The following is a 23,106-nucleotide window of genomic DNA, read 5'->3' on the forward strand; positions in this document are numbered from 1 at the left end:
TGCAATGGAAATGTCATTCAGTTCGCGGTTTGCATCGGCTCCGCACGAATCATCTACAAAGGGTGCGAGATCTTCGGCCGGGACGCAGCGATCCCCAGAACTTTTTGTTGTTGTTGTTGTTTTCCTAATTCCTCCACGTTTCACCGTCGCCACCTCCTTCGGTCCCCCGGGGGGGGGGGGGGGGGAGGGGCGTTGACGTTGCCACCGGGCACCCCCCTCCCCCCCCCTGGGAGGCGCGGCCGCCTCGGGAGGAGGAGGAGGAGGAGGATCCGGGGCCGAGTGGCGCTTCCTCTTCCGTCTCCCCCCCGTCCCTAAAGAGCGGCGGTGGGCTCCAGTGCCCCCCCCCCTCCCCGCCTGGGTTTGGGACGCGGATCGCCGGCCTGGGCCGCCATGTGGGCGGGGAGCAGCGCCGCCGGTGCCGGGCGGCCGCCGAGCTGAGGCCCCCGCCGCCGCCGCCATGCTGAGGAAGCCCGACGTGAAGGTGGTGCTGCTGGGGGACATGAGCGTGGGCAAGACGTCGCTGCTGCACCGCTACGTGGAGAGGCGCTTCCAGGAGACGGTGAGCACGGTGGGGGGCGCCTTCTACCTGAAGCAGTGGGGGCCGCACAGCATCTCCATCTGGGACACGGCAGGTAAAGCGGGGCGCCGGGGGGGGGGGGGGGGGGGGGGGGGGGGGGAGGGGGTGCGATGGGGGGGGGGCACCGGGAGAGAGGGGGAGGGGTGCGATCGGGGGGCACCGGGAGAGAGGGGGAGGGGTGCGATCGGGGGGGGGGCACCGGGAGAGACGGAGGGGATGCGATCGGGGGGGGGGCACCGGGAGAGAGGGGGAAGGGGTGCGATCGGGGGGGGGCACCGGGAGAGAGGGGGAAGGGGTGCGATCGGGGGGGGGGCACCGGGAGAGAGGGGGAAGGGGTGCGATCGGGGGGGGGCACCGGGAGAGAGGGAAGGGGTGCGATCGGGGGGCACCGGGAGAGACGGAGGGGGTGCGATCGGGGGGGGGGCACCGGGAGAGAGGGGGATAGGGGGGTGCGATCGGGGGGGGGGCACCGGGAGAGACGGGGAGGGGTGCGATCGGGGGGGGGGGCACCGGGAGAGACGGAGGGGATGCGATCGGGGGGGGTGCACCGGGAGAGAGGGGGAAGGGGTGCGATCGGGGGGGGGCACCGGGAGAGGGGGGGGAAGGGGTGCGATCGGGGGGGCACCGGGAGAGAGGGAAGGGGTGCGATCGGGGGGCACCGGGAGAGAGGGAAGGGGTGCGATCGGGGGGGGGGCACCGGGAGAGAGGGGGAAGGGGTGCGATCGGGGGGGGGGGGCACCGGGAGAGGGGGAAGGGGTGCGATCGGGGGGGGGGGGCACCGGGAGAGGGGGAAGGGGTGCGATCGGGGGGCACCGGGAGAGACGCTTTTTTTTAGTTGATGTCTGGCTTTTTACTGGAACCAGTCAGCAGCTGCTTTTTAACTGGGCTGAGCCAAGGCCCAGGGCTACTCTCCTGGGGGGGTTCCTTGACCCGAGTCTCTCTCCTAGGTTGGAGGAGGGGGGGGGGGGGGGGCGCAGCAACTGTACCTGGGCATAAACTACCGTGACCCGTGCTCGTCGCTTCCGTGGCGCTGCCAGATGTGCAGCTATGACCGGATCCCTGCCCGGGAGAGCTTATAATGCACTGAATGTGTGACCACTCAGGTTCTGCTGGGGCTTTGCACCCAGCTGCATGGGCCCCTATAGTAGTGTTCTGTCTGCTGGCACAGGGCACTTGTCAGGGATCCTATATAAAAGCGCCTGTATCCTATAGGATGTGCCCAGCCCTGTCCTGTACTGGAGGGTCAGGGCACAGAGGGCAATGCAAGGGCTCCTTCAGCCGCTGGGTGCTGGTGACCTTTTCGCTCTTTGCACGGTTGCTGCCCTTCTCCTATATGGACGCTGGAGAATTGCAGTTTTCCGGGTTTTTCTCCTCTCACTAACAACATCCAAAGGCCGATTGTGCGTCTTGTGCCCCCGATAGTATTCTGGCCACCCGCCCTTGCCCTGTTCTGCATGCTCTGCTTTTCGGCGTTGCTTCTGTAACTACCGTCTGCTTTTATCCTTCCTCTGATTCTGTATATGGGGGTCCAGGGCTGACCTTGGGGGGGGGGTGAATGACCTGCAGTGGAGCCCTGGAATGCTGCAATTACAGTGTTGGGGGTTGGGCAGCCATAGCAGTGCCCCCCCCCCCCCCCCCCCCCCCCCGTCCACTGAGGCTGCTGCTTCCAACTTGATGGTTGCACTTTTGGGCTGGCAAAATCCAGCCAGTATGAGCCTTAGAGGGCTGGTGTTGGGCCAAAGCCCATACTGCCAAAGAAGGGGCCATGTTGTTGTTGTGCTGGAGCTGCCGCTGCCTGTAGGAGGCAGTGCTGTGCTGGAGCTGCTGCCAGTAGGTAAGCTGGAGGAAGGGTTTGGTTAGGGCAGTGACATTTCTTGCCCCAGCCCTTCCCTTCCCAGGCTGGTTCTGTCAGGCCCCTTCTACCCCGTTTACTGCTCCCCCTTAATCCATCACTACCTATAGCCACCCCGGAGTAACACACACGTGTCTTCTTCAGGTCTGAATTCGGCCACATGGGTTGTTCACGTAAATGCACAGAAATAAGAGGTTGACTAACATTATCTAGGGGAAAGGCCTTGTCTGTCTGTTCCTCCCAAAAGAGAGGCAACAAAAGTGACTAAGAGGAACCAGCGTATTCCACAGTGCGTAATCTTGAGTAGTTTCTACTTCTGCTTGTAGCTTCCTGAGTGGGGAACTTTTCGGTCTCCCTTCAGCAGTGTAAATACGCAGCAGCCTCTTGTGTATAGTAGGAAAAATTAATTTTTAAATGTCGCACACCCAGGCAATCAATCGTCTCGTTTTTCTGGTTAGGCTTAGATTTAAAAAAAAAAAAAAAAAAAAGTTGCAGAACGTGGTTAGAGCAATAAGAAGGAGCCGATCTGAGACGTGGCAGCTTTGTAAAGTGGGTGCCTTGTGTGGCGGTGGTGCTTGTTTCGTTGGCAGGTTTAGCACTGGCAAAAGTAGAGCAATGCTGAGCTGCATTGCTTTCTTACTCCTTGGGCCTCTGAACATGATGTAAGGTTTGCAATATAACAACTTTGCTAAAGAAATCTTAGGTACACTAACAATAGTTCTTCCTAATAAAAAAAGACCCCACGGTTTCTGGTAAATGTTGGGGTTTTTTTTTCCCCTGCTTATGTGGTGAGCCGGTTTACGTCCATGCTCCACTGTGCTTGTCCGCACTGCTGCCCAGTCAGACTTGGGGGAAGGGAAGGGGGTGTATCTGTCCTGAAAACTGTGTGACCCGGCTTCTTTCAAAACCAAGATTACTCCGACAGTGCTGCCACAAACTTGGGCAAATGGCCCCCCGCTGGGGATTATTGGGCAAGGAGTGGAGAGCAAAACTGAGAAAATATCTTGATGCCTCTTGCAATAATCCACGGTGTGACCGCACGCTCTTGAGTAATTATGTCCAGTTGTGGTCTCGTCCCCCCCCCCCATCTCAGGAGAAGCAGTGGACGTGGAAAAGATACTGAGGACCCCAAAAATGATAACACGGAAGAGAGTGGCTGCTTTAAGAGCAGCTTAACAGGTCAGGGCTCTTCAGCGTGGAGCAGCGACACGACAGAGGGTTGTTAAATCACGAGTGGGGCGGAACAGGTAACTATGAAAGAGATTTACCCTTTCAAACAGTACAAGGACTAGGCATGCTCTATGAAACTAACTAGAAATTGATTTAAAACGCATTGGAGAGGTTTATCTTTTCACCGGGTACACAGTCAAGCAGTGCAGTTTTCTACAGAGGGACGTAGTCAAGGCATCTAGGTTTAAAGGTCTGGACGAGTTCCCGTAAGAGAAGTCCATAAAAGAATTCATCTAGCCAGCTGGACTTTCGGGAGAGCCACCGCCGCCGCTCTCTCTCTGCGAATGAGCAGCGAGGAAGGAATCTGCTGGCTAAGTCCTGGAGATCTGGCTTGGCCGCCGTTCTTGGAGACGGGATGCCAGCCCGATGGTCCAAAGCCCGTCCGTGGCTTCCTGCAGAGCCACGGGGAAGGGCCACGAAAGCCAGGCCTTCCTGTGGGAATTCCTCTAGGATTGCTGAGGGAGCATCTGGGGCAGGAGCTGGGTCCTCCCCACTTTTGGTCTGCCCTGCCTCCATCGGCGCTTGCTAGGAGGAAGCAACTGTGGCAGTGCAGCACTTCAGGCCACACTCCCCCCCCCCCCCCCAGTGTGGCACTTTGAACGGCGCAGCCCACCCTGGTGCTATGTGGTTCGGGGGGGGGGACCCGGCCGCAGGGGCCTGAAATGCTGCTGAGATCAGGGCAGGGAGTGAGCGGGGGACGGGCGCGCTTGTCTCTGATTTTTTTTTTTTTTTCTGTCACTGTTTCGCCGCTCCACGGTCTTGGGGGGTCAGAAGATCTTCCGAGGGACAGCCGTGGTAGCAAAAAACTGACAGGAGGCGAGTGGCATATTTTTTTATAGACTATAATCTTACTGCGGCGTGAGCTTTCGAGGGCAGAGTCCACTCCTGTCAAGGAGGTAGGTAAAATACGCATAACGACGTGAGGGTGGGGAAGGCAGGACAGGGTATGGAAATAAAGTTAATGGGGTTACAGTTCAGCCTTACCTACAACTGAGGTGAGTGTGAAAAGAGTTCACAGGATATCCGTAGGGAACCGCGATGCCATAGTCTCCAGTCAGACCTGGGGGGGGGGATGGTGTTGAGTGTTCGGATGAGTTTCGTGCCGGCGTGCTCCTTGGAAGTTCTTTTCAAATTGAAATTTGAAATTGAAATTTAATGTGGATAAGTGCAAGGTGATGCATATAGGGAAAAATAGCCCGTGCTATAGTTACACAATGTTAGGCTTATTCTGCGTGACTTGTATCCTGCTTCCCAAAGGGAAGCCTATGAGCTCACATACTGTGTCTCGTTACATTTGTTTGTCCTGTCCATGCCAAAGTTTGGGGACATGAGGACTCGGGGGGGGGGGGGGGGGGGGGGGGGATGTTGCGTTTTTTGTTTTTTTTAATCTGCCACAAGATGAGGTCTTACGGGAATGAATAGAATTCATTGTGTGCGAGATTTATCCAGGCCGGTTATTTACCTGTCATATGCGTAGGTCTTCCTGCTGTAGTGGTTTTGAGTAATTCGGGAGATGCATCTTGGCAGCGGTCAATAGCACACGTAGGATACAGAAGGTCGATCTTAAGTTTCTTTGTGCAAGAAAGGGATGTGCTGCCAGTTAGGCTTCAGGTGGAAAAAATTGCCCCGGGGTGGGAAGATGACCGGGGCAAGATTCTCTTACGGTTCTCCAGGCATTCCCAAGGCAACAAGTAATTTTCAGTTCATTGAGTGTTTGTGTGTCTCTCTGCTTTGTCTGGAATTGTTCTGCAACCGACAGGTGAAGGGTCTGTTTGCACATGTGTGGGTATAATCCTGTCTGTTTTTGACAGATAACCTGAACAGGTCCCCATTAAATTTCTTTTTATTTACATTTCTTTTTTTTACCTTTCTTTCCTTCTTTTAGGCTTCCCGCTCAGTCAGAATCTGGTGTGGTGCTACCAGCCTTGAAGGCTTTCTGCCCTCAATTAACCCATTCCTCTCCAGCCCCAGCTATCTCAGTAACGGTCTTTGGCCAAGGGCCCTAGGCCACAGCTCTCTCTCTCTCTCCAGTACACATGCACCTTGAGTCGGTGTTGCCCTTGTGTGGCGTCTGGGTCTCCCTCTCCCCTCTGGGCCGTGAGTGCTGCCTCTGCAGCCTTCCTAGCCTGTCCGAGGGCCCAGAAGCCAGGCCTCCATAGCAGCAAGCAGCAACCCATGTACTTATCTGATTGATGTATAATATGATCAAGAAGTCCAAATCCTTAACTTTTATTTGTAATTGTGTTAACTCTGACGTAAAATCTGTACAAGTGTGAACTGACAGATGTGGTTGTGCTCTGCTTTGTGTTATAATAAGTAATTGGGCAACTCTCTGTTTTTTTTGGGGGTTTTTTTTTGTGTAGACCCTATGTCATCTTGGAAATAACTGTCTTAGAAATTAGTGTAAAAGGCGAGTGAGTGTCTGTCTTCTTCCAACAGTTCAAATGGTTGACAAAAAGATAATGGGCTAAGTAAACTTCTAGTTTGGTCTTTAATATTAAACATTTGATAGTGGGCACATCTGTAACCAACGTGCTTTACATCCACCAAATATATTGGTTGCTTGACATTGTTATGTATCTCACCATGACTTTCCTTGGTGTGGGGATATTTATTCAGCCTGCTTTCACACTTTCTCTTGGGTTAGAAGTACCTTTGAGTGTGGCGTGAGCTATACTGCCCGAAGGGGCTAAGAAAAGGGGGGAGAGACTATTTATTTGGGTGGGGAGGGTCATCGGCTGCCCCCTCTCTGCTGTACCACAGCCATTCAAAGCACCCAAAGAAGGGATACGGTCTAAATCTGTGGTTCTCAACCTTTTTTTGGCCGGGGCACACCTGACCGATGGTTCTCACATGCGTGACACACTGAACATGACCATCACGCGGCTAAATGTAAACATCCACTCTGCATCCACAGGAATCCCCTCAACCCCTCAGCAATGAGTGCAGAGCAGATCTAGGGCATTACCCTGTACAACTCGCCATACAAAAAAGATATTCTGGTTCTGATGACATCCCAGGAAAAGCAAAACAAACTCCCTTTACTACCAGGCACAATAGCCTTCCTTATGAAAAGACAGTAATTTACCACTAATGTATATCCTATTGAGAAAACACAACAAATAAGATTGATACAAATGCCTACATGCTAGTAAAATACCTTACCTCAGTCACACACCCTGAACTGACCTTCACCAAGTACAGAAAAACCACAAATTATAAATATGGAGACAGAAACTGGAACGGAAAACCAAAAAAGCCACTCTGCATGCAGTGCGAACCTGGAGAAATGGAAAGAGAAATATAGCACCTAACAGTCTCAGGATTTGCAATAATGCACACAAACTAACCCGCACAAAGTTACACCTGTATTATGTCACATACTCAAACAGTAACAACCCTATCTAAGAAATACAACTATTAAACCAGGCCCTAAACACCAATACATTTCCTATTGGGAAAACAGAATAAGCCAAGCTGCTATACAGCCCCACACAGAAATAATTGTAAAGCTATACTAAAAGTGTTACAAAACAGCTGCTGAACAGAATAATATCCAACAATTAAAAACTCATAAAAATTATTAAAACATGTCCAAATATCAATAAAATATTTCAAAACAGCAAACCGCATAATACCCAATAATTAAAATGGCAGTCAATCAAGAAAAATAAACGTAAAAAGCCACCTTTACTCACCCTCTCCAGCAGTTCTCCTACTCCTTTCCCTTCCAGGCCAATAGCACTCACCAGAAGCAGCAAGGGCTGCTGAAGCTCTGTCCTCACAGTCCTCTTCCTGCACACGCAAAGGCTTCCTCCCTTCTTCCTACTCCCACTGGCAGGTAGAATGAAGGAGGCTTCCCATTGGGCAGAAGGGGCAAAAGAATGAAGGGGGCTTCCCATTGGCCCACGGGGGGGGGGGGGCTGGAAAAAGAGAAGGGAAGTACAACCGGGGCAGTGGGACCCCAGGAACTGCGACACACCTGCCAGTGCCTAGTGACATGCTGGTGTGTCGCGACACCATTTTGAGAATCGCTGATTTAAATGACTTTTTCAGTGGACATTGGTGTGTCGGGGTACAGCGTCATTTCAAGGGACATGGGGGATTTTCTTATTGGGCAGTACTTTTTCTTTATTTTATTTTTATAAATTTGCACAATCCACAAGAATCATCTTACAGAAAAGAGAATATCCTGAAGAGAAAATAAAAAAGTAACAATCAAAATTGTATAGAATATACATATTCTCCACATATAGGAAACGGGGGAGGCGAGTGTAATAAAGCGGTTACAATGCAAAAAGAAAACATCGGGATTATTTCACCACATAACTAAAGCCCCTAATCCAGAAGGAGTTAATCAGGAATGTGACTTGGGAAATACACGTAATTGTGTAGGTTCGAAAAATGCATATTTAGAACCAGAATAATAAACCAAACATTTACATGGATATCTAAAATTTAGCTCCATGTGACACAACATCCATCCTCATTTCAGGAGGTGTTTTTTTCTGCGTAACTGGGTGACCCTTGCTAAACCTGGGTATATCCATATTTTCTGACCATGGAATAATGAACGATTAAGAAGGAAAAATCTTAATATAGCATTTTTATCAGAGACACAGGTAAACGGAACCAACAAAGTGGTCCTTTGATTTAGAACAGTATCCATGGAAAGTTCTAAAATATCAGACAAGTTGAAAGACTACTCCGCTTGTTGAGCTTCAGATTGTCCCTGGTCTTGCTCATTCAGAGGTAGATAACACATTTTTTAAATCACTGGTAGAGAATCGGAAAACCCCAATATTTGAGTAAAATATGACTTAGATTTCACCTCTTGATTTGTTTAACATATGGGAAATCAAGAACTCAAAGATTTTCAAAGCATTTTTGATAATTTCAAGCTTTTTTTGTATGGACTAGTTCTGATTGAACTAAACCATGCTGTATATTCTCCACAGCTGTTAAACGAGTATTTCTGTTCCACTTTCTCACCAAAGTTCATTACAGTAGATGTTATCCGTTGGTTAGTATCCAAAGCTATATTTGCTAATGTAGTTATTGCCGACTCCAAGGAAATTAATGCAGACCACAAAGAGTCCATTGTAATCGTGGAAGGTTTTGTCTAGGAATTGAACGTACCTTGGAGTCAAAATCTCCTGCTCCCAAGGAGACAGCAACGCCTTCCTCGGATTCAGAGGTGCCAGCCATGTCTGTTAACCCTGAGGTCCGGCCAGGACTCTCAGCAAAAGAAGCTGGGGGCACCACCACTACTCCTCCTGGGGCCTCCAGCTCGTGATCTTCTTCCGACATTTTCCTGCAGCTCTGGTCCAGATGTAACAATTGGGAAGTCTGCCCAGACGATAAGTTGACAAAAGAGTGGGGGAAGGTGTGTAATAAGTGCACCAAGGCTCAAAGATTCTCCTTCAGCCACTGCAAACGCTCTGCCTCGGCGTTTGCAGTGGCTCTCTCTCCCAGCAGCGTTGTCGGTGGAGCCGCGAAAAAACTTTCAATCCGTGGTTTGTCATGTAATGGAGAGGAAACAATGTTTTCTCTAATCTTCGCCTTCCTTTAAGTATGAGGCATTGTTGAGGGGAAAAAATACTTCCAAAACAGAGGGGGAAAAAAGGAGAGCTAGCTTTTCAGCGTGTTTCCCGGGAGGCGGCCATCTTGCCCCCTTGGGCAGTATATTTTTTACTTTGTCGCCTTTTTCAAAAGATCTTGTGTTGCTATCTTTATCACACGATGACTTGATGTCATTTCATCAGCCACCGTTTTTGACCGGCCTTCTCCCACCTTATGGTCCTGGGGCAGTGAAATTGGATCTGGAAGATCATGGATACGATGGGATAAAACCCAGGCTTGGCTTGGCCTGTCCCTGACGAAATAGACTTATCTGGATATCTGTTCCGTTAACGTGGACAGATGTTGTATTTGTTTCCTCTTTGGGGGGAGGCTGGGATTTTGGGTTTTACCATTCTGTATTGATCAGTATGATGGAGTTGGCATGCAGCACAAAAGGGGCAGACAGTTTTTTAATCTTTGCAATCTGAGTTAGCATGTATGCACTTTGCAGGTCTTGCAGCTGTAATGGATGACTACAAAGTACCTGTTTTTCTCTGTTTATGGTTGTTCTCCATTTCCTAGATTAATTTTTCTTTTCTGTATTTGTGGGTTTTTTGTAATTACAGGCCACACTAGAAAACAAACAGGCATTCTGATTTTGAATTTGAGGGTAATGTTATGGTCTCTCTTCTGCCTTCCACCCCCTTCTCCTGTACCTTTGTGTCTTTTTTTTTTTCCACCTCATAATTGAGGTTTTAGGATGAATGCGCTGTGTGGGAACACCGTAGGCTTTGCTTGGCAAAGATTTTCATTTTTGCTTTTATGTTTGTGTGCCTTGATGAACATCTCTGGCCTTGTGTTTCCTGGTCGTGCCAGCCGCCCCGTTGTGGTTGGTCAATGAAGAAAAAAAGACTTCTGCTCCACATCAATAGCGTTAATGTTGCTGTATGACCTGATTTTTTTTTTTTGGAAGCCGTTGCCATGCTATGGCAGGTCCTGGGTTTTTTCTGTAGCTCAGAAACTGGCCCTGAAGGGGAAAGGCGTAGCAATATTTTCTTTAATGGGCACTTTCCAAGATTGCTTGTTATGTAGGGTAGAATTAGTCAGGAATGTAATGGCAGAATCTTTTTATTTTTTTTTTAAGGGCATTACTGTTCAAAAACTCATCCTCAATAGAAGCAATCCCTGGCCACCAGTGCTCCTAGTTACTGTCATAAGTCAAAATCCTATACGTCCTACAATTTATTTTTTTTTGTAGTAATGTTTAACCATATTTTTAGTGGTGCCTAAATGTGATGTGACGTGTTTCAGCTTGATAGCACACCCTGCTAACAGAATTACATAAGAGATATGAATACAATAAAATCCTAACCACACAAGACATCCTAAAAACATAAATACAATTTATTATCCTAAAACAATCATAATCACATCTCATGCATTAAGCAATTAATGTAAGTTTTCATTTATTTTCCACCGACTTGTAAGTCATTAAAGCACACTCAGATCGTGGCAGTTTGCCGAATCTTGCAATGTGCTGTAAATGAAACCTGCTCATTTTGGGAGTTATGTGAGATTTAACATGCCACTGTGGATTAGGAAGCTTTCGTGAAATGTCTTGCATTGGCTTTTTTTTTTTTTTTTTTAACGTGCTGTCTAAACCTTGGGCACATTCAGTTTTCTTAGCTACTGGTTTAATCCTTCATGTCACAAAGAAATCCCAATAGAGCCACAGAGTATTCCATTAAAAAATCACTGTCTTTATATATAGTGACTTTCCAAGAGCGATCTGTTACAAATGAAAAATATTCAAATGGACTGAATTTTTGTTTATCTAGCTGGAGTATATCGAAAGATTTAGAATCCTTTTTTATAATTAACTTTTATACCATTATTATAACTGCATAAACCAAGAAAACATTATAGCATGAAAAAAAATAAAAAACCTTCCCAACAAATTAAAAAACAAACAAACAAAAACCATTCATAACATAATGTTAAGCCCACAACTAAGGTGGGAAAGGGGAAACTAAAATACTGTCCAGTTTTCAGAAAGGAAAAAAGCTATGGCCTAGTATTCATCTTTATCTTAGAACCTGAGATCTTTACTTAATAGTTCTTGAACTATCATTCTCTAAATATTTAGCATTTTTAGCCAATAAAAATCTATCCAAATAAAGAGGGCAACCCCCAGGAGTTCTTGCAAATGTATTGTTTAAAGCAATGAAATGTGAAAAATATGCTCCCTCAGAGCCAATGCTTGTTCCTTCAGAAGGGAAAGCTGGGCGGCTCTGCAGACATCAGTCCCAAGAAGCGTGCTAGAGTGTGTAATCCGTATTTGATTTGGAGCGTAAAGTGACAAGCAATGTGGGCATAGTAGATATTCTATTTTGAGAGGTTTCTAAGAAAACAGATCAGCTCGATATATCTAAGGATACCAAGGCATGCAAATCTCCATTCTCTCCACCATCTGTATCCTAGGAGGAAGATAAAGCATGGAGAGGGCCATGTCCTTTTCTTGATTTCATTAAAATGTCCTGCAAACGCTTCTTGAAAAATTCAGAAGCAGATGACAATCTAACAATAGGGAAATGGAGGAAACAAAACAAAAACAGGTTCTCGACTTTCAACATATTCTTGGCCGATTTGCATCTTTAGTACAGGCCGCACAGGATGCCTATAAAGTCGAAACGTGGTCTCTAAAAGAGAATAAGTTCTGGTCCAAATGACTGTCTCATATCTTGCTCACTCAGTTTAGATTTTCTTTTTTTAGAAAAGTCATGCAACCATGGAATAAACTTTCAGTTTTGACTGTAAGAAGGAGATGTTTATGGGAGTGTGGACTGCAGGCTTATGCTCTGAAGACTCTCATGACTCGGCACTGCCACTCCCTGAAAAGGCCTGCTTCACCCACGGTTCCCTGCCTTACCTTCCGTTGGTTTCTCCTAGCTGTGGCCACAGTTCCTGGTCCTTGGATCCTTCCACGTTGGTGGCCTTCCTAGTTAATGTTCTTTGTTTGTCCCTGGGTTTAGATTTCGTTTGTCCCAATATTGGCCTTCTGGTTGACCCTATTCCTTTTGGTATACACCCCTGTCTGTGTCCGTCATGTACACTTTCGTGTGCCCCTGTCCCTCTCTTCAGGCACCAGAACTGGAGAGCTCAATTCAAGGGGGGGTTCACAGCAGATGGAACAGGTAACTCTAACACCAAAGGACCCCTTACCGAGTCAGGTACCTGAAGTTGTTCTCCCCTCCATGACGCCTCCATCCTAACAGACTGCTTTCCAGAGCCATATTGTATACTGGAGGTTATTCTGGTGAACAGTTGCAACTCTGCCCTTTCAGCTCCACAGTGTTGGTCTCATTCAGGGATTCACAGATCAGACTGCACATTCAAGAACTGATCCTCCAAGGGAAGCCCTCCTCGTGGTGCTGAGACTGTTCCCTCCGCATCTGCGTCCCACAAAATCTTGAAGGAGGGGATTCTCTCAATCGGGCTTTGTGATAAACTCCCAGATACGCCGAGGAGTTGCTCAAAATGACCCGCTGCCACTTGGCACCATAAGGTCAAAAATGCTGACGAGATCGGAAAACGGAAGATATTCCGAGCAGTGTGCAAGGATTATAGTACCTCGTATCTTCAGAGATGCGATTAAAAACGACCAAAAACCCGATGCAAAATTTGTTCGAAATGTGGACTGTTGGGATTTGCCGCTGTATCTCAACCTACTAAAGATGCCTAAGCAGCAAGATAAGTAGAATTGAATTTTAATTGCATAATAAAAAAAACTAAAGAAGGGTTTATAGTCCATACTATTGGACTAGACCGAAGATTAAAAATAATGCAATTGAAGGCCCTTAGAGCTTGGTCAGGAGAGCCTATTAAAGTCTAATTGACTTATAAAGTGTCATTTCTGTAAGATTACATACATCGCAACTAGTTAGAGATGGGAATTTCGGTTGTTGTGCTTCCTCTAATACGATTGACACTGTATGTTGTATTAAAAAAAAACCTAAGATCTTCCTGGATCTAATACGATTGGCACTGTATGTTGTATTAAAAAAAAACCTAAGATCTTCCTGGATCCTTTCTTAAAACGCTAGAACTCCAGAAATCCTGAGCTAATCTGCAAAAGCATGGTACAGGTGCTGACTCGCCCCTTCATTCTGGGTAGGGTATTGCCTTCAGCCTCACAGGCATGAGGCTACTCCCCGAGGAAGACTCTGCATTCAGATGTTGGCTGATGTTCATATTTCATTATAACTTGGCTTCACAGGGACATAAGAGGTGCCATCGAGCCCAGCCGCCTGTCTCCAGGCCATGGCCTACGTAGACAGGAGGTTGGGCTTGCACGGAGACAGCGGGGCAGCTCTTGTATCTTCCCCTGGATTGCTGTTACTGACTTAAGAGGAGGCGAGTCATGAGTTGGGATGGGAGGGAGAGATTTGGCGCCCATTTAGCTTCTCTCTCTTGCCCTGTAGCAACATTGAAATAGTCTAAATCCTGGGAGCTGGAACTTGAGTTACATTGCTTATGTCTTCTTGCCTTTTGAAAGAGCACATAAATTAGCAATTTGTGTATTCCCCCCTGTAAGTTCTTCTTGGTGCTGATGTAGTGGTTGGAACTGTTGCTGTTTAGGATTTTAGATCCTATATATTAATGCATCGCATACCTGAAGCTCTTTAGCAGAAGTGATGCATTTCGTTTCTTTGGTTCGTTTCAGGGGGGGGAAGCTGCCTATCACGGCGTGTTGCTCCGTTACCCAGCTGGATGTACAGTATGCGCATTACAATTTCTTCTATTCCGCTCATCTCAACAAAAGTCATTCTAAGCAGCTTTGCCGGGTTGCGCCATTAGAGAACGGGCTAGGATGTGGATTCTCGACTTCCCCCCCCCCCCCCCAAAGGGCTGTGGATGGGTTTTTGTTTTGGAATTACCAAGCTAAGCAAGTTAGCCTCGTTCTTAGACGGTTATGTATGCAGATTACATCTGAATATTCATTGAGGCTAGCCTGACCCGTTTTTCAGCCCTCGCCAAGAACTCTCGCCTCATTTTAGGGCCTGTGGCTTTATGGGAGAACTGCCGTCTTGGTAGGGCAAGCGACGAATCTGTCGCTGCCGCTGTGATGTTTTTAGAGGAATCTTACTAGTGGGGGAGGGGGGTAGGAAGGCTTAAACACGGTGCTTGCACGCTCTCGGACACAATCTTTATGTGCTGGATGAGCGCTGATAGGATTGGGGGATGCAGGATCACTGGGTGGATAGAAGGGGGCTCTGGCAGGGCTGGTGCAAGAGTATTTGGTGCCCTAGGCAAACCTTTGGTGATGCACACCCTGCCCCTCTCCCCCCCAATTTACCCACTGGTGGCAGCTCCGGCACAGCGCTGCCTCAGGCGACATTGGCTCCGGTGCAGCACCGAGGGCTTCCCTCGGAGGATCAGTTCTTGAATGTGCAGTCTGATCTGTGAATCCCCTAACTTGCAATCCCCTAACTTGCAATCCCCTAACTTGCCTCATGAAAGCACCGGCCCTGATCTCTGGTGACCCTGGTCCTCCACCCCCACAAATTCCCCAGTGGTCCTAAAGCCTCTAAGTCTATTCCCCCTACGCCTGGCGACCTCTCGACCCTCCTCTCCCTGGCAAATCACCCTCTCAGCCAGTAAAGTACAGGCCGCCGCTGCTTTGGGGGGCAGGAGCAGACTCGTACGCACGATCCTCGATCTCTGGACAGGGGTGTGGGGTCTGGAATTCAAAATCCATGGCCTGCTCTTTGCCTCCTGGGGGGGAGGTGGAAGGGAGCAAAGCCACATGCGCTCCTCGCTCTCTCCATACTCTCTTCCTCCTCCTCCTCCCGCCCGCTCTGATTGTCTCTCTCACCTCACAGGCCCTCCAGTGCCCTCGCCCTTGCAGCGCTTTTAATCTCCTGGACCCTTCCCTCCCCCACACACAACCCTCAGACTCTCTGATCCATCGCTCACTCTTCTTCCCCTCCCCTCCCCTCCCCCACCACATCCCTTCACTCACGCTCTTGGCTCTTTTCCCGGTCACCAGCAATGAAAGCGGCAGGGCCTGGGGATGGAGGCACACGAAGCAGAAAGCCCACGCAACCCAGGAGAGGGGCAGGAGCTGCGGGGGCCGACGGGCCTTCGTTTTGGCCGCCGTCCTTCACGGCCTTCTAAATTGTGCTGGGGGAAACTGCACAAAACGCCAAGCCACGCGGCTGCCCTTGTCTCAGATTTACGGGGGCCCCCCTCCCCAAGCCTTCTGCTTCCTCCCAGGGCTTTGGGGGGAGGGGGGGGGGCCCTGTAAATCATCCAAGCGATTACTGGCACCGTCCTGTCTTCCTCAGGGGACCCAGAATTGATCTGCATTGTGGGCCCTGCTCCGCCTTCTCGGGTCTCGGGGGGGGGGGGGGGGGAAGTTCGCAGAATGCAGTTTTGGGTGGTTCTGCCAGAAATTAAGCCCTTGATAATGGACACAGAAACAGGGTTGAACTCGTGAGCAGTAGCGCCGTTCTTCAAGGCCGGGATTGAAGCAGTGACCATTGGCTCGCCTGCTCCCGAGTTTCAGACTTCTACCAATTCAAACCCTTTTTTTTTTTTTTTTGGTGTCTGGTCTCTGCTTCGGTATCGCCTTTTTTCCTCCCGCCTTTTTCCTGTGATACAGAAGCAGGGCCGACGCAATACCGTGCGCCGCACGGATTAACGCGCGTTTTTGCACGCAAGTCCGCAAACCTCCCCACTCCCCATGCAATACAGGGATTGGCGCGTCCGGGTCGAGCGAGCAGCCGATAGGGCTCATCACGTGTGGATCCCATGTAGATGAGGCTATTGGGCTAATCCCCCCAAACCCCCCCCCCCCCCGGTCATTCAGAAAAATTTCCCGCGGGGCCAATGCCCCCATTACAACGCGGCAAACTTTTACGCCAGCCCCGGGGCAGATTCCTGGTGGTGGGGGGATAACGGACGACCGCACGCACTGACAGCCACCTCTCCTGTGCGTACGATGCGGAGGAGGCGCTAGGGACGCACAATCTTTCCCTAGTGCAACCCCCCCCCCTCCCCTTATTTTAAATAACGCGTCGCGCGCCCGGGTGAGGTGGCCGGGCGCGGGTTAGAAATATCACGAGCTCCCGTTCCACGTGAGCGGTCTGAAGGAGAGGGGGGCTGGAGGGGGCCTGGATTGAGGAGCAGAGGAGCTGGTTCTCCTCTGTGTGCCCCAGGCTCGCCTCCTCCTCCTCTTCCCTGCGGGGCTGCCGGGAGGGGGAGGGGCTGGAGCGGGCTTGCTGCTCGGACTCTTAAGCCTGAAAGTCAGTGTTGGGAGCGCAGTTCCTGGACCCTCCCCACATTAAGCCTTTTTCTCACTTGTTTATTTATTATTTATTTAAACGCTCTTCTATACCGTCGTTAAGTTAGATAACCATCACAACGGTTTACAGCAAGGCACGATAATGCATAGATTACAATTAATCATGTGCCATCATAGTGCGGTAACAATTCACTTCAATAAACTATGTGTGTACATTAAGCTTGTCTGTAGGGCGCATATTAGACGGGAGGAATGTAACCTTAATGTGCATTTGTAGGTTACAAATAACAATTTCTAGTTTGGTGCATCCTAATCAATCAGCTGTTTTTTTTTTCCTTCTCTTTATCTTTATAAAAAGCTTGTTTAAGGAGCCAGGTTTTCGGATTGGATTTGAATAATTTCAAATTTCTCTGCAGCCTTATTTCGAGAGGCCTGGAGTTCCATAGCACGGGGCCAGCCAGTGATACTGCTCTCTCCCTAACTTGTGTGAGGCGTGCTGTGTTGACAGAGGGGATAGTTAGTAGAGCCTTATTAGCAGATCTTGAGTTTCTTTACGGGACATATACGTGCAGAGCAGTGTTAAGCCAGTCGGCTTTTTCATCATGGATTAGTTTGTGAATTAGGCATAAAGCCTTATATTGAATTATTTGTTCAATTGGGAGCCAGTGTAGATCGGCGAGCGTTCCTGTAATGTGATCATGCTTTTTTTTGCCAGTCAAAATTCCAGCAGCTGAATTTTGTTGTGCGCTCGCTTGGCAGGACCCCTTGCAGCCGGGCCACTTTCGGAGCGTGGCGCATTGCACATCTTTACCAGTAAGACGGCATGGAAGCAGGGAGCAAGTCAGATTGTCTAATTGTCCATGGCTGGTTCCCCTTCTCCTTAATGGCCCGAGAGACTTCTGTTTTTTTGTTTTTTTTTTTTTCATTCAAATTTTTGTCAAAGATTTTAGTCATACTGCGCTGTAACTTTAGCTTCTTTAATATTTCACCTCACGCTGCAAAGGGAAAAGCAGTAGACTTTTTTTTTTTTTCCAGCTGAGTCACACTGGACGGTTGCGAAACTTCTCACAAACGTTTCCTTTGTGCTCAGAGTGGAATAAATTCCTGTAAGGTTTGACAGTGCCTGCTTGACTTTTTTTTTTTTTTCTTTTTCTGCACAGTTGCAAAAAGTGCTGGTAAGCAATGGTTTTATATCTACACTTGATTGCATCTAATCTATTGCCAATTGTTAAGAACATAAGAAATTGCCGTACTGGGTCAGACCAAGGGTCCATCAAGCCCAGCATCCTGTTTCCAACAGAGGCCAATCCAGGTCATAAGAACCTGGTAATTACTCAAACACCAAGAAGATCCCATGCATCTGATGCAATTAATAGCAGTGGCTATTCCCTAAGTAAAATTGATTAATAGCCATTAATGGACTTCTCCTCCAAGAACTTATCCAAATCTTTTTTGAACCCAGCTACACTAACTGCACTGACCACATCCTCTGGCAACAAATTCCAGAGCTTTATTGTGCGTTGAGTGAAAAATAATTTTCTCTGATTAGTCTTAAATGTGCTACTTGCTAACTTCATGGAATGCCCCCTAGTCCTGGGAGGGTAATACACTGGATTTGGAAGCTATCCATGACCACAAGCCATTGGGGCTGCTTGTCCTGGATTCTTGTAGCCTTTGAATATTTAAAAGTGAAACAGAAATTGTGTAGTTTTTTTCCCAGATGTGTATGAGTGCTGCTTTCAATGTCAAAAGTATTTCAGCAGGGTTAACTCAGAGCCACAGAAGTTCCTCTGAAAGGGAATTTTGAAATCGCATGTAAAGGGTCATCACCCTTTTGTATGTTGTAATAAGCTTCCCGAATTTCACATGGACATCTAGGAGGAAATCCAAGCCAGCAGTGTTGCAAGCTGGAGACTGAAAAACCAGAGCCGTGGCCAAGAGACAGTGTGAACACAACATACTGCACCACAAGGCCGGAGCCTCGGTTAAATGTAGGGGCTTTCGCTTCTATTCTTAATTTTCACCCAGTAGTTTCCTCCTGCTCCTTTGGGTTTCCAGCTCAACTGGACCCTGTATAAGGATCCCGGCACCATGAGCCTTATGTAGTTATAAGTGTATAGTGCACTCTGTCTACAATTCTAGGTGGAATACAAAATTACATACAGATTAAAATGCTTAACTGTGAAAAGATTGACAAACAAGACAGACAAAAATATTTACATATGCATGCTTCAAATATTATTCACCATATTTAAATTAGCAAGCTTCTAATGTTAGAATAATAAACATGGAAAATTGTATCTGTATCTTACGGATAGGATTCAATATCAGACAACCAATGCACCCAATGTAAAAGGCTGAGAGATTGCCCACGAAGTTTCTTTGAAAATCGGGGGGCCAGTCGGAATCATGAGACTTTGCACCTGCTATCATAAAGCACCTGCAGGAATTTCAAAATTAAATCCCAGCACGTTGCTTTCCGGTTCCACCCTCCCCCTTAAAGCCTTGCGCGCCATACCAGTCACATCCTCCCCACAGAGAATTAAAAATTATGCATTTAGAATATATAAAAAAGAACATTCAAACTACAATCTTCTGAGGCAAAAATAGCACTTACAATATGTATATTATATTTACACTCTCTGCTGTGGTTGCCAATCTTGCAAAAAAACTCTTAGACCCCATATAGTATTAAGCCTGTCATAACATGTGTTGGGTGAGGACTTGACCCTGAGAATGCTATGACTAAACTAAATTACAAAACAGTAAGCCTACTATACCAAAACAGCACTAACTGCCAGCTCTCAAAAAGTAACAACCGTACCTGTGAAAACACAACACTACAAAATATTACACCAGGACCTGGAATACCAATACACCTTCTTATTAGGAAAAGAGTACAAGCCAAGCTATTACAAATCCCTACACAGAAACAACAAGCTAGAAGAATCTTTCACCTCAGTTTTACATGTAGAATAGAGACGCTCAAATACAGAATAAAGAGACCATAAAATATTAAATTGAAAACATGTAAACAAAAACTGAAATGGAAACCACATCAAGCCAATGAAACAACAGAACTATAAACAATCAATCATAATAGTAAAACCATACTAATATCAAAACCAGCTGATGAATAGAACTTCCAATAATTACTCAAAACTTTTACAAATGTCAATAATATATATTTCAAAACAGCAAGACACATCAAATAAAACTCAATTAAAAAAAAAAAGTAAGGAGTTAAAAAAAAACCCCCAAAAAACCCTCTGCTTTCCATACCTGGAACTGGATTTCCAAATGCCTTGATATTGTCAAGGATTAAAGGGGGAAGTACTGATTGTTGCACCCAAACTTTCTCCTTTTGTCTCTCATGCACTCAGACTCTGTTCAATCTCAGGCACAGATACAATCTGCTGCACTTAATCTCACACAGACACATGAGCACTTGCACTCTGCCGCACACACGCAATCTCTGCCTCGCTCAATCTCATGCACGTGCACTCGCTCTCTGCCGTACTTAATCACATGTGCACCGGCACAAATGCTGTCTGTGCTGTGCTCCATCACTCATGCACACAGACCTCTAACTCTCGTTGCCCTCCTCTGGAAGGACAAGGAGCAGCAGCAGCCTACAGTCCCTCCTCCAAATTTGAGATGAAGACAGCAGTCCAGCAGCAAGAGGGGGCTTCCTGGTCTTTTGTGTAGTGTCACATGTACAATTTCTCACCAGTGGGTAAACAAAAATCATACATGTGCATGCATTGCAAAGAGCTCCTGTCAGAGAACAAGTCTGATCTCTGGAGGCTAGAGTGGCAGACTTGGAGGAGCTGAGGCAGACAGAGAGGTACATAGATGAGACCTTCAGGGACATAGTAGTCAAGTCCCAACTTCAGACTGGCAGCCCTGGTGCTGCCTTGGAGGAAGAAGGTCTCATGATCAGAGATCAACAACCTGGTGTAGCAGGAAAGGATCCTGTAGCAAGGACCTGCTCTCCAGGTGGTGCATTGTTCTTTTGCACAGAGGATATCTCCCCAAGGGCTACTGCCCAGGAGGGAAGGGTTAGGTCGGCCGTCATAGTTGGTGATTCGATTATTAGGAATGTAGATAGCTGGGTGGCTGGTGGGCGTGAGGATCGCCTGGTAACTTGCCTACCTGGTGCGAAGGTGGCGGACCTCACGCGTCACCTAGATAGGATTTTAGACAGTGCTGGGGAGGAGCCGGCTGTCATGGTACATGTGGGCACCAAAGACATAGGAAAATGTGGGAGGGAGGTTCTGGAAGCCAAATCTAGGCTCTTAGGTAGAAAGCTTAAATCCAGAACCTCCAGGGTAACATTCTCTGAAATGCTCCCTGTTCCACGCGCAGGTCACCAGAGGCAGGCAGAGCTCCGGAGTCTCAATGCGTGGATGAGACGATGGTGCAAGGAAGAGGGATTCAGTTTTGTAAGGAACCAGGGAATCTTTTGGGGAAGGAGGAGTCTCTTCCAAATGGATGGGCTCCATCTTAACCAGGGTGGAACCAGGCTGCTGGCGCTAACCTTTAAAAAGGAGATAGAGCAGCTTTCAAACTAGAACAAAGGGGAAAGCCGACAGTCGCTTAGCAGCACATGGTTCGGAGAGAGGTATCTTCAAAGGATACTAATGATGCATTAGAATTAGGGCATCCCGACAGTGAGGTTCCAATAATTAGAAAAGTAGTCCAAGTGCCTGTAACTAAAAACTCACCTGAGCTAAAAAATTCTAACATCCCTATCAATTAAAAAGCAGAATAAAAATACAAACAAAAAACAAACTTTGAAATGTTTGTATGCTAATGCCAGAAGTCTAAGTAGTAAGATGGGAGAATTAGAATGTATAGCAGTAAATGATGACATAGACTTAATTGGCATCTCAGAGACATGGTGGAAAGAGGATAACCAATGGGACAGTGCTATACCAGGGTACAAATTATATCGCAATGACAGAGAGGAGCACCTGGGAGGTGGTGTGGCGCTTTATGTCCGGGATGGCATAGAGTCCAACAGGATAAACATCCTGCATGAGACTAAATACAAAATCGAATCTTTATGGGTAGAAATCCCTTGTGTGTTGGGGAAGAGTATAGTGATAGGAGTATACTACCATCCACCTGGCCAAGATGGTGAGACGGACAGTGAAATGGTAAGAAAAATTAAGGAAGCTAACTAAATTATCCCAATATTGATTGGGTAAATGTATCATCGGGACATGTTGGAGAGAGGAAATTCCTGGATGGAATAAATGACTGCTTCATGGAGCAATTGGGAGGGAGCAATTTTAGATCTAATTCTTAGTGGAGCACAGGATTTGGTTAGAGAGGTCATGGTGGTGGGGCCACCTGGCAATAGTGATCATAATATCAAATTAGAATTGACTGGAAGGGGGATAGTAAGCAAATCCATAACTAGTGCTAAACTTTCAAAAGGAAAACTTTGATAAAATGAGAAAAATAGTTAGAAAAAACTGAAAGAAGCAGCTACAAAGGTAAAAAGTGTGCAAGAGGTGTGGACATTGTTAAAAAAAGAAAAAAAAAACCATCCTAGAAGCACAGTCCAGATCTATTCCACACATTAAGAAAGGTGGAAGGAAGGCAAAGCTGCTACTGTCATGGTTAAAAGGGGAGGCGAAAGAAGCTATTTTAGCCAAAAGATCTTCATTCAAAAATTGGAAGAAGGATCCAACAGAAGAAAATAGGATAAATAGGATAAAGCATAAGCATTGGCAAGTTAAATGTAAGACATTGATAAGACAGGCCAAGAGAGAATTTGAAAAGAAGTTGGCCGTAGAGGCAAAAACTCACAGTAAAATGCTTTTTAAAATATATCCAAAGCAGAAAGCCTGTGAGGGAGTCAGTTGGACCGTTAGATGATCGAGGGGTTAAAGGGGCACTTAGAGAAGATAAGGCCATCGCGGAAAGATTAAATGATTTCTTTGCTTCGGTGTTTACTGAAGAGGATGTTGGGGAGGTACCCGTAATGGAGAAGGTTTTCATGGGTAATGATACAGATGGACTGAATCAAATCACGGTGAACCTAGAAGATGTGGTAGGCCTGATTGACAAACTAAAGAGTAGTAAATCACCTGGACCGGATGGTATACACCCCAGAGTTCTGAAGGAACTAAGAAATGAAATTTCAGACCTATTAGTAAAAATTTGTAACTTATCATTAAAATCATCCATTGTACCTGAAGACTGGAGGATAGCAAATGTAACCCCAATATTTAAAAAGGGCTCCAGGGGCGATCCGGGAAACTACAGACCGGTTAGCCTGACTTCAGTGCCAGGAAAAATAGTGGAAAGTGTTCTAAACATCAAAATCACAGAACATATAGAAAGGCATGGTTTAATGGAACAAAGTCAGCATGGCTTTACCCAGGGCAAGTCTTGCCTCACAAATCTGCTTCTCCTTTTTGGGAGAGACACCTGATTGCAGGGGAAGGTGTGGGCAGTGTTCATATTTTTGTTCCGGTGATTTCCTGCCTTTCTCTTCAGAGGATGCTGAGGGGAGTGGGGACACCGTGAGCAGGCAGAGCAGTTAAATCTTCTCCTGTCTGCGGC

General features: G+C 47.3%; 1 protein-coding gene across 1 annotated transcript in view; it reads left to right on the forward strand.

Annotated features, from left to right (window-relative positions):
* The first annotated feature begins 223 nt into the window (after window positions 1–223).
* Window positions 224–23,106, forward strand: part of RAB20 (RAB20, member RAS oncogene family) — a 42,561-nt gene continuing 19,678 nt past the window's right edge. The window contains exon 1 of the mRNA XM_029604711.1: window positions 224–632. Coding sequence (XP_029460571.1) covers window positions 458–632 — 175 coding nt within the window. The 5' untranslated portion in view covers window positions 224–457. The remainder of the gene's footprint in view (window positions 633–23,106) is intronic.

The sequence above is a fragment of the Rhinatrema bivittatum genome, chromosome 5, assembly GCF_901001135.1.
Source record: "Rhinatrema bivittatum chromosome 5, aRhiBiv1.1, whole genome shotgun sequence".
In the NCBI taxonomy this organism is placed as follows: domain Eukaryota; kingdom Metazoa; phylum Chordata; class Amphibia; order Gymnophiona; family Rhinatrematidae; genus Rhinatrema; species Rhinatrema bivittatum.